The 12,500-nt window shown below is 34.2% G+C and overlaps 1 protein-coding gene across 1 annotated transcript in view; it reads right to left on the bottom strand.

The window, feature by feature from the left end:
* LOC144958850 (epidermal growth factor receptor-like) overlaps positions 1-11,476 on the bottom strand; it is a 13,992-nt gene extending 2,516 nt beyond the window's left edge. Inside the window, exons 1-5 of the mRNA XM_078891095.1 lie at positions 11,132-11,476; positions 7,453-7,613; positions 4,565-4,676; positions 1,004-1,093; positions 48-179 (exon numbers count right to left, since the gene is read on the bottom strand). Of these exons, the coding sequence (XP_078747221.1) occupies positions 48-179; positions 1,004-1,093; positions 4,565-4,676; positions 7,453-7,613; positions 11,132-11,246 (610 nt within the window). The 5' untranslated portion in view covers positions 11,247-11,476. The remainder of the gene's footprint in view (positions 1-47; positions 180-1,003; positions 1,094-4,564; positions 4,677-7,452; positions 7,614-11,131) is intronic.
* Between the last annotated feature and the right edge of the window lie 1,024 nt (positions 11,477-12,500).

Here is a 12,500-nt window from a genome sequence, read left to right as displayed (position 1 = left end):
TGATGATGATGATGATGATGATGATGGTGACGATGATGGCAACTCACCAGACTGATTGTAGGGGTTCTCCCCAAAGTGAACAGCATCTTTTCGTCCTTTCATGATGGGTACCCAATTCACTGTGTTAATATGCGTCAATGAAGGGTTTCTGAGGAACAACACCTTCCCATTGGATATTTCTGATGGTGAGAATATGTTATTAAATAATACATGCATGGTACTAAGATTAACCTATAAGCTATAATGTTATGTCCTGAAGGTCCCGATGCTCGGTAGTGTCTCTTTTCATGTTGGTGAAAAATATATTTTTTTTAAAATGTGTCTTTAACCATCCTGTCTAATAGATTATGAATGTTAAAGTTAAATGTTACAATTACATCTGTGTGTTAGTTAGGTCTGTTTTGACAGGAAGAACTGGAGAGCACTTTACTTAATTGCATATCGCTAATAATTTTAGTTTTCAAAAATACCTACACAGTACCTATATTTAAATTCAATCTCGAATATGCGCTTGTATTTCCTAGTACCAAACTTAATTCTAACAAAAGAGAATAGAAAAATAAAACAAAAAAAAAAAGAAACAAAACAAAAACACCCCTCCCTCCATAAGTAAATAACTTTCATGTAAATACTCAGGGTTTTAGGATTCGAAAGAATTTTTTTTTTTTAATATTCTAACCCATTCGGTTGTTTTTCAAATCTCAAAGATTGAATTCCGAGTTATATTGGATTGTTTTTCAGAGCCATTTAAACATTATCCATATAGAGTTTTGATATTAAACAAACAAACAAATTAATAAATAAAGTTATAATATATCTAAATGATGAAAATAGAAATAATAATCTGCTAAGTTACTAAATCAAATAAATCAGTGAATACAAAAGAAATAAAGAAATAAATTGATAAATAAATAAATGAAATTGATAGATTATAAAAAAACATAAATACATATGTAGATGTCGAAATCGATAGTCTCACAACCACATCTCTGTCCACACCAACCTTTTAGCTTTGGCATCATGAGTGTGGTCAGCCCACGTACAGGAGTCACATCTGCACCGGTCAAGGTCACCATTAAACTGTACTCCACACCTACAAGAAGGGAAAGATAAACAATAAACGATTGAAGTTTGTCTGTTATTCTACAGCACTGGTCGATTGTGAATTTATTTGAGTGAGGAACCGTGGCCTTCGTTATGTTATGACCTGACACTGAAATCCAAAAGGACTGGCAGTTTGACGTCATTATTTGGTTTTTGCACCGCCTAGTGAGTTGTCGTTAGTAGTGCTCATGGAAACAAGTCATTTCATTGGTTGAACTATTGAATACAACTCACGATTTGTTTTCTTTTGTGGCAAAAGACTGGCATTTTGACGTCATTTTTTGGTCAGTATCAGGCCATAACTTTACGAAGGCCACGGAGTAACCCTCCAGTTACCGATCACACTTTAAATTTTGAGCGGGCTACTACCATATGGGCCCAGATACTACCCAATTCTAAAATAAACTGCTCATGGATCGTATGAAGATAATATAAATCTATCAACAGAACTGGAAGGGAGGGGATATGATAATTATGGAAAGGGAATGCAAATGAATTCACAATCGACCAGTGTTGTAGAATAACAGACAAAGTTCAACTTTGGTAAGTATCGTTTACCTATCCATTCTACATCACAATTGGTCGAATTGTGAATTCATATGAGACTTCAAAGTCATATAGTAGCACGCGATGTAAAACGCTGAAAAGCCAGAAAATATTATCGCTTCGAGACTAACCAGATAAATGAATAGTAAAATATAATGAAATATCCCATAAATAATTAGTCAAAATCAATAAATCCATTATACTAAATGTATACCACCCTGCCTGACAATAGGGTAAGGTCTGTTATACGAAGAGATAATTTAAAACCCGAGTTACATATGCATGCACCCTATAGAAACACCTAAAATGTAGCTTCCGTAAAATAGTCTGACTCTACTAAAAGATTAAGTCAAAAGTCAAGGCCAAGGTCAGACCACCAAAAGAAAGCAAATCGTTGATTTTTTTTTTTTACAACAGTTCAACCAATGGGATAGTATTTCCCTTGGTACAGCTTTGTAATCAATTGTACAAAGACATCCATGGAAAAATCTGACAAATCCTGCTTCGGCCCACATAAATAATAAACTCAATTACTCAAAAAACTCGTGTCACGTCATATGTATATTACACTAAGCTGGAAACAAAGACTGCTGCAAATCGTGGGTCGATGCGGCTATTGCATTTTTAAAAAATCAAAAGCCATGTTGTTTGTTTGCATTAAAAATTATATACAACATATTTGCTAAAAAAATACCAAACAATTTGAATCGAAACGAGGGAAAATATGCTGTAGGTCATTGTATATTAGCAACATTGATAAAAACATAATTATAAAAGTAAGTGCATCAGCCACACTACCATATGTCGTTACCCATAGTCCCAAATCAATAAAGATCTAATACCATTAGAAAATCTTTCCAAGAGATGGCAGAGCTGTTGAAAACCAGCTCCCCCTTTTGATCCACCCCAAATGTCTGACCTATCGCCTCCATACTAAGTATGAAAATGTTAAGCCACCTAGGTTAATGGTCAAAGTTACATAAAAAGTTGTCAAATCAACCAATACAGAGTGTAAAATAATGCCTCTCTGAGTGAATACACTAATAAAGAGCGCATACCTAACGCCATATATAAGGAGATGTCTATTAAAATATCTAATTAAAAAAGAGGTAAACAAAATGTCCAACCAGGTCTATTAAGGATCTGTTTAATCCAAAATCAAGAGGAAAACCACCCCTACATAACAGATATCCCTGACAGCCAGTATTAAATGTCAGGTAATCTAGCAGAGATAGATGATTAAGCGCATACTATCCCTGACCCCGGGCAAAGCTGAGGAAGCAAAAAAAAAAAACAAAAAAACCCAAAAGATATCAGGGTCATCGAGGCGCTTTGCCCCTAGCAATTAACTGCCCACCTGACAACGTCTAAAAGTCATCAGGAAAAAAAAAAAAAAAAAGCAGAGATAAACGATTGAGTGCTTAGTGAACACTACCCCCCCCCCCCCCCCCCCGGGCCAGGACCAAATATTAAGCACCTAGAGTCCCGTAGGTCAATAGAGTCGTAATGACAGTTTAAAAAAAAAAAGGATAATCAATCCTGGACATGTCCGGAACCTCACAAGGGGTTTCCATGGCATTGACAATCTATACCCATGCCTGTTCCAAACGCAAATAGCACGAGCGAAGCAGCATAGATCTACATGAGAAAGAAAAAAATAAATATTATATGACCCAAGCATATGAGACACAAAACCGTCTCAAATATTTAAAATATGAATGCCAAAAGAGCTAAAGAAAAACGGCAGAAAACCGTACCACTGATAGATGACTTACTTAGTACATACATATTATCTACAGTCCAGGGCCAAATGCTAAGGGCACCCAGAGTCTGAAAATTATGTGGGTCATATCATTATTATTATTATTATTATTATTATTATTATTATTATTATTATTATTATTATTATTATTATTATTATTATTATTATTATTATTATTATTATTATTATTATTATTGTTTGATTTGCTTCAATATTGATTTTTCATACGTGATTTGTTGATTGGAAATATTATATTCTTGTATGAGTTATATTGGCAATTGCCTAAAAATAAACTTTTGAATTGAAAAATTCAATTGATTATAAAATGCTAGAGTAAAACAGAGATGCTTAAACTTAATGCCTCTTTTACTTATGCGAAATGAACATTTTAGTTCCACCTGGATTGTTATGAGACTACATAAATGCATCACAGCAAAGTGCAACTGTGGATATTTTCTAAATCAAAGAGCTCATTTAATGAATAATGTATGTACTATTTTATATTGATATTGACTTTAACGGATCCGAGGCCAGAATCTAGGTGACTGGATACAACATACAAGCGGAATGAGCTTAACGTCTTCCTTGTCTTGTCCAAATGATAGCAAATAAATTTCATCTGATAATGTGTATAGCCAGAACATCGTACATGAATTTTCTGGATCAAATACAACAATGTCGTCTTTTGTTGCCCCTCCCCCCCCCACCCTTCCCACCTTTCTCTCTCTCTTCTCTCTCTCTCTCTCTCTCTCTCTCTCTCTCTCTCTCTCTCTCTCTCTCTCTCTCTCTCTCTCTCTCTCTCTCTCCCCTTTCCCCGTAGATAAAAAATCTTAACATTATCTCTGATTGCTCGTTTTGCAGCACTGCATTAACTCATGAAATATTTCAGCCTTTCTTTACAAAAAATCCTAACGATGATTAAAGAAATATATAAATGAAGACACATACATGGGCGAATGATAAATTAAAAAACTAATAAACAAACAAACAAAAAAACACAAAACAAACAAGCAAACAAACAAACCACAACAACAACACAAAAACAAACAAACAAACAACTCCCCCCCCCCCCCCCCCCCCCGAAAAAAAAGCCCAAAACCCCACCCAAAATAAACATCAAATATCATTTCATTTCATTTTAATTATACGTGCCATGGACTGTAAACGTATGATTTCCACGAATGATTTCCAAGCTCGTCAGGGGAATTTGGTTGACTTCTCCAACAAAACCAATCAGGACATAACCCGAAACGTACCGGATGTGCTGAGAATAGAAAGAACAAGCTATTATGGTCTGTCTTACTTTTATTTTACATGTTTGTAATTGAGAGCAGACTCTTATTTACAAACAAACAAACAAATAAATAAAAATCAACCCAATGAATTATAAGACTTTCAGCCATCGTTTATCCCAACTGGACCTGCCGAGAACTTATACCGTCTATCTTGATTTTCTGTGGGGGTCCGATAGCTCAGTTAGTAGAGCACTCGCTCCACAAGCACAGAGACCAAGATCGATCCCGAGTAAAGTTGAATTTTTTTCTGACACCTCCCTCTCCCCCACCTCCTGTCAACCCTGCAGAGATTAGGTAACTGGTACGGTTGGACCTTGCGGAAAGTAGTAGCGTCTTATCCAAATGGTAACAAGCAATTGCTATTGTCCTTTTCACACGATAGAAGCTGTGATATACTCCGGCTCCATGGACCTAATGGCTCTGAAGTACTACTGGATTGTCCGTGTATTGTTAGTTTTAACTGTTTTTGTTGTTGGATGGGGAACGGTTTTGAACCAAAATGTTAAATAATAGGTATCTTATTCATTTTGAAATATGTTATATTAATTTTATATTCAACACTTAAAAAAAATAACCCCAGTCCACTTGCACTTTTCATCAATATACAGAGACTGCTCATATTCAACACCAACCACCTAGACCAATATATAAAGTATGAATCTCAACCACAGAATGTTTAAATATTATGACCCCTCTTCTCAGACTGTACATCTAGGATCAAAAAGGTGCTAAACATTATTATTTAGGTAAATCGTAAATTCGTTTTTGGCTTAAATTTGAATTTGTTTGATTTATTATGAGAAGAGAGAGTATCATAATTATCGTAGAGAAATATTTCGGGGATAAATTTGGATTTGTTTGATTTATTATGAGGAGAACGCATCTCGTAATTTACATAGAATGAAAGAAAATTTTTTACATTATTAGGTACCGTCACCTAGGCATTCCATCAAACAAGGTGTCTAATGTGTACAGGGCTCACCCATATTGTACAAGTGAAAAAATCGAGGGTTAATAATTTTGCCCCAGGAAAATAATGAAAGTGCCTGAAGCGTAACTCGAACCCGGGACCTTCCGAATCACAATGCAATGCCTTAACCACTCGGCCACTTCGCCCCCAATTTGTATCTTCATTGATGATTTGGATACAGTTTCTTAATATCTGATTCATACTGACAATAATACTAGAGATAGACAAAGGGTCACAAAAGCAATTACAATTATTCAAATTCATATTAATATTCTTTAATTGAGTTGAAATTGAACGCAATTTTTTGAATTTCATTCCTCGACCTTGAAATTGTATGCAGGACATTGCATTTGATTGCACGATGTAAAACAAAACAAAACAATTTTTTTAAAAAAAATGGATTTAATGAACTTGAATTTACTGTACCATTATTAATATGGCTTAATGCTGAATTTAAGTGCACAATCTTGAACATGTCTAGGTAGGTACAATGCTACAGTAATTAATTTTATTGAAACGTATTGAAGCAAGTTGAAACATTAAATGCACAGCGTGAGAAAATGACAAAATAAAGAGCAGGCACTGATATAAGATACAAATCTGAAAAAGGGTGTATAAAACAGTTCCGGACAAAATGAAGAGAAAAATACAAGAAAAAAAAAACACAAAAAAATCAGCCTGCCTCCGCTGGGGATCGTACCTGACCAATAATCAATAGGTTTGAGGTTCGATCCGAGGCTGATTTTTTGGGGTGCTTTTTTCTCCCTTGCATTTTTCCCTCTACTTTATCTGACAATGTTTCATAGACATTTTTTTCAGATGTTTATTATACAGAGAAACATTATCATGGCATCATTGAACGTTTCTGTTGATGTTCAACTGTGACAAGGACGATATTATTCAAGTTTTTAGAATGGCTGCCTCTATTCTCACCCCCCCCCCCCCCCCCCCCCCCGGCCGATTGGATTACCGAAAAAAACGTCGCCGGCTTTTTGCGATTTGGATTTGATTGATATTTTTTTTTAATTGTGCAACTTGTGACAAGAAACTTAACAAATTACTGCATTACAACCTTTGGATTAAACATACAACAATTGTGGGCTACTGGACTACTATTATGAAGACTAGCATCCGGGGGGTGAGAATAGTCACTTCGTTTTAGAATATGAACTCAAAAATAAATAAACAAACTGAAATGCAACGATTGAGAACCCCCCCCCCTCCCCCCTCCCCCAACCCAAACAAAACAAAACAAAACAAAATAACAACAACAAAACCATAACACAAAGTATATACCATAAAAAGTGCAATTCTCGAAAGAAAACAAATAAATGACAAAATATATTATTTTAACCCACGCCCCCCCCCCCCTCAAAAAACCCCCCAATAAACAAGCAAACAACCCCCAACCCCTCCCCCCAATAAAAAAAACAAGCAACACAACAACAAAATCCAACAAAAATCAAACAAACAAAACAACAACAAAAATCAAAATTAACAGACTATTTAAAGGTATAAAAACAAAACCAAACCATAGAAGTTTTCTTGTGTTTTCTTTCTTTTTATCTATTCTGTTTGTTTGTTTCATTTTTTGTGGATTAAAAAAATGACTTAAATTTTTTTTAAATCTTGCTATAAATATTTTATTTTAAAAAAATCTTAAATCATCAGCTTTTCATCATCAGGTGTGAAATGTAATTTTGATAAATTCTAGAAGATTTTCGTTAAACTACCGATTTGATTCAATTTATGAAAGTGTATTCTGCTTAAAGTACCTTGAGAAAGGAGAGGTCATAGTTTATCTTTGGATCTAGCAGGTTTGTTATTTCCAGGTTTCCCCACACGTACGTGCATCCTTGGTAACGATGACGGAGAGAGTTGTAGTGGAAATGCGTTGAACCATAACTACTGAAAAAATTGGATGATCCAACACACTCTGGTGAAAAAGATTTTGTGATGCTTATTATTAAAGTGATAACTGATGACAATGGTGACGACCACGCCTACGAAGACGATGATTATGGTGATAATGATGACGACGACGACGATGATGATGATTATGATGATGATGATGATGATGATGATGAAGATGATGATGATGGTGATGAGGATGATAATGATGATGAGGAGGAGGAGGAGGAGGAGGACGTTGTTGATGATGATAATGATGCTACTGGTGAGGATGATGATGATGATGATGATGAACAAGCGTCTAACACCAGATACTATGAAATCATATAACGAAACAAACATAAAAAAGCGAAAAAAAAAATAAAGTAACCCCACCCCCCCCCCCTCCCCAAAAAAAACACAACAACAAAAAAAAACAAAAAAAAAACATTAAAAAACAAACAAAAACAAAAGGAAAACAAAAAATAAAAACAACTACAACAAAAATAAAACACAAAAGAAAAAAAGAGAAAACCCCAATCGAAAACCAAAACAAAACAACAACAACAAAAAAACCCCCAACCTTCCACCCCTTTCCTTTCATCAGACACAAGTAAAACATAAAACAAAACATCAGCTTTGAAGGCGGGCACATTAAAAAGGGTTTCTCAAACTTTTATCCTGTACTGTAACTATTGATTTCGTTGGTTTTTTTTTTCATCAAAATTGAATTATTTCTCCCGACTGCTATATAGAAGGAACGATATTGATGTCACTCAGCTCTTTGTTATTGTTTTTATCCAGCCATTTTTATGAGTAGTTCTCCCTTAATTCTATCAATCAGACAATAAATGTTCAAGATTACACATCGTTTTTAGAAGTTGGTATGTTATATCCGGCTGGCGGATATTGTGAGCATTTTGGCTAAATGCAAATTATCAATATGATCATTGATTGGGTTGATAACTGCGAGTTAGAAGGAGCAAAACAAACAAACAAACAAAAAAGCATTGGGATTCAAAAGATCCCTGTCGTATCCGGATATCTACGATAAGCTCGAGCGAGTCTGTTATAATATGGCTTCCATTGTATTGACCCGATGACTCCCTTTATCGCTTCATTCTTACCAGAGGAAGGTTAGGAATCTGGGATAGAAACATAAACATTGATAAGCATCGACAGGATTCGGTTAGTGGTTGGGCGGACGCCGACTCTTTTTGGTCCTCAACGTATAACAAATTAGACTCGTAATAACAAAAATAAACTAGAGCATTTATATAGCGCGATACCCACAAAACTTGCTCAAAGCGCTTTATATAAGAGGGTCCCTTGCCAAAAACAACATTAAACATAGGACGAAAGGAGATGACCTCTGTTTGGCGATGTTACAATTTTTTTTCCGACAGAGACAAAGCTGTTAACTACTCATTTTACACCTGAGTACAGTGAGAGAATGTGAGTTAAGAGCTCTTTCCAAGGACTCAACAATGTGCCCAGCTCAACGAGGGACTCGAACCCAGGACCTTCCAGTCCGAAGGCGACGAGTGTCATATACCACAAGACCACAAAGCCGCACTAAAATTAAGTGAGTAGAGAAAAGCTAAAAAGACAATAAAGAATTAACCTCCCCCCCCCCCCCCGTCCCCAGTTTTGGAAAGATTAGAATCAACCCCGGTCCCAGTTTGATTCCAACCACGACAATACAATTTTTATTTTCTATTGCCACGATCTGGCTGATGGTGGCGTATCAGGTTCGATTCTCATCATGCAAAACGTTTTTATTCCATATTACTTCATTTATCGGGTTCTTAAAAAATCCCAATAAAACTAAACAAAACAACAACAAAAAACCCTCCAAAAAACAACAAAGCAAACAAAAAAACAAAACAAAAACAAACAAACAAAAAAAAACACCAACAAAACAACAAAACAAAATACCCCCCCCCCCCGCCACATAAGACAACAAACAACAATAACAATAATAAAACATAAACAAAGAAAAACAAACAAAATACCCCCCCTCTCCCCCCCCCCCCCCCTACCAAAAAAAAAAATAAATAAATAAATACCCCTCCACCCAATAACAAACAAACAAAAATAAAACCCCAAACAAATGATGGTGACTATGATGATGATGATGATGATGATGATGATGATGATGATGATGATATTAATAAAAACAATCATAATAATAATAATAATAATAATAATAATAATAATAATAATAATAATAATAGTAGTAGTAGCAGTAGTAGTAGTAGTAGTAGTAGTAGTAGTAGTAGTAGTAGTAGTAATAGTAGTAGTAGTAGTAGTAGTAGTAGTAGTAGTAGTAGTAGTATGTAGTAGTAGTAGTAGTAGTAGTAGTAGTAGTAGTAGTAGTGTAAAGTAGTAGTAGTAGTAGTAGTAGTAGTAGTAGTAGTAGTAGTAGTAGTAGTAGTAGTAGTAGTAGTAGTAGACATAATAATAATAATAATAATAATAATAATAATAATAATAATAATAATAATAATAATAATATAATAATAATAATAATATTAATAATAATAATAAAAGTAATAATAATAATAATAATAATAATAATAATAATAATAATAATAATAATAATAATAATAATAGTAGTAGTAGTAGTAGTAGTAGTAGTAGTAGTAGTAGTAGTAGTAGTAGTAGTAAAAAAATTTAAAAAATTGAGCTTTTATATAGCGCAATATCCACTTAACGTGCTCAAAGCGCTTTACAAGGGGTCCCTGGTCAACAGCAACATTTAACATGTAGGACGAGACATGACGCCTGTTAGGCGATATTACAATTTTTCGGACAAAGACAACGCTGTTAACGGCCAGGTACTCATTTTACACCTGAGTACGGTGAGAGAATGTGAGTAAAGAGTCTTTTCCAAGGACTCAACTATGCGTCGAGCGAGGCTCGAACCCAGGACCTTCCGATCCGAAAGCGAGTGTCATACCACTAGACCACATAGCCGCACATTAGTAGTAGTAGTAGTAGTAGTAGTAGTAGTAGTAGTAGAAGTAGTAGTAGTAGTAGTAGTAGTAGTAGTAGTAGTAGTAGTAGTAGTAATAGTAGCAGTAGTAGTAGTAGTAGTAGTAGTAGTAGTAGTAGTAGTAGTAGTAGTAGTAGTAGTAGTAATAATGATAATAATGGTGATGATGATAATAATATCTAATACTAATAATAATAATAATAATAATAATAAATAATAATAATAATAATAATAATAATAATAATAATAATAATAATAATAAGTATAAACAGAATGTGAATATCAATGTAAATAAAGCACTATCTAGGAATATAATATATTATATGTCCAATAGTCACAAAATGGTATTATGCCGGGATGAACATGAAGCTTAAAATTTAATTTTAAGCCTAATTCATGGTTTAAAATCAATAACTTAGATTCCCTATTACAGTTGACGAGATAAAGATTAGAGAAGATGAGGAGGAGAGAGAATGATAGGTCAAGAAATGAGATTGAAAGGAAGAAAGAAGTAGAGAGACAAAAATAAATCCCCGATTTAAGAAGGGTAGAGAGAAGAGGCTTACCTTTCTCCTCCACTTCATCTCTAGATACCCGAGGATCGAACCCCGATGAGATCGAAATGAAGATACATGCAAAAATATGAAATACAGTTACAAGTTTAAATTGTAAACACGCCATTTCAGTAAGAATGTGTTCCAAAATAGGATTCCTATTTATAACACCAGCACCAAATGGGAAGATATCGGGGTAAACTAAGGTGTGTGGTATATGGGTATGTAAAATATCACCGAGATAAAAGACTGCTTTGAAAACGAACACGAAATTTTGATTCCTCCACAACACAAGGCCAGACAGCCAAACAGTCGGTAAGTAAGATGGTGTATATGAACGAAAAACTAATGTCTTCAAACTAGAACATGTTGTACTGCCCTTAAACTGACTAAACGCATTAAAAAATATTTCGGCCAAAAATATTTTGTTTAGAATTTCGATGAATTAAAGTGACCCTAAATTTATCAAATGTTCAGAAACTTTAGACTTCGATAATATTTATAACACCTCCCGTTTAATGATTTTTGACAATTTGGGTCATATTAATTCATCAATCATTGAAGTAGATAATAAAATTTATAGCCAAAATGGAAGAAAAGGTGATTTTTCAGTTAGGCAATTTGTATATTGTACACCGTTGGTTGTTTGGAAGCAATGGTAAAATGTGTGTGGAAGGAGTGAGTGTGAGACGATGGAGAGTGAGTAGGTGAATAGGATAATAATATATAAATGAGCACTTGAACGTAGACGAAAAATCACCGCTTAATCGAAAATCTATTTGTCTATAATCTGATAATTGAAAAATTCGGGAAATCGAAAGGTGCAACCCATACGTTCTCATATCAGTTGTGAATTTATCAAGTAACCTTACGGAAATAATATTTAGTTGAATTAATCGGGTAATTATCTACCCGGTATCTGTGTAGATTTTTTTTAAATTTCAGACATCTTGGGTTTATCCTAAGGGCTTATTTTAAAATTATTATTAAAGGAAAAACACTATGAAATTAAACTGGAACTGATGATTGGAAAAAAATATCACTGCTCTATATGTCTGAAACATAAAAAATATTCATATATATATATATATATACATGTGTGTGTGTGTGTGTGTGTGTGTGTGTGTGTTTAAATGGCCAATATATATTTTTATGAAATCACCTTCAACTATTGGGCGGAAAGGAATAGGAAAAGCATGAATGCTAAACTATGTACGCATTAGATTCACTCATCTAAGAAAGACATAGACCTAAGTATGATAATAAAGGAGTTTTGCTTTTTAGATTACGGATGTCATGTTAGATAAATCACGACACATATCATTTACTATATTGAATTAATGCACGAATATAGATAGATTTGAATTATTAATGAACAAAT

Source organism: Berghia stephanieae, chromosome 13 (assembly GCF_034508935.2).
Source record: "Berghia stephanieae isolate SIO BIC M18660-M18661 chromosome 13, UCSD_Bste_1.3, whole genome shotgun sequence".
Lineage (NCBI taxonomy): Eukaryota > Metazoa > Mollusca > Gastropoda > Nudibranchia > Aeolidiidae > Berghia > Berghia stephanieae.
The sequence above is the reverse complement of the archived record's forward strand: the minus strand, read 5'-3'. Positions and strand labels throughout refer to the sequence as shown.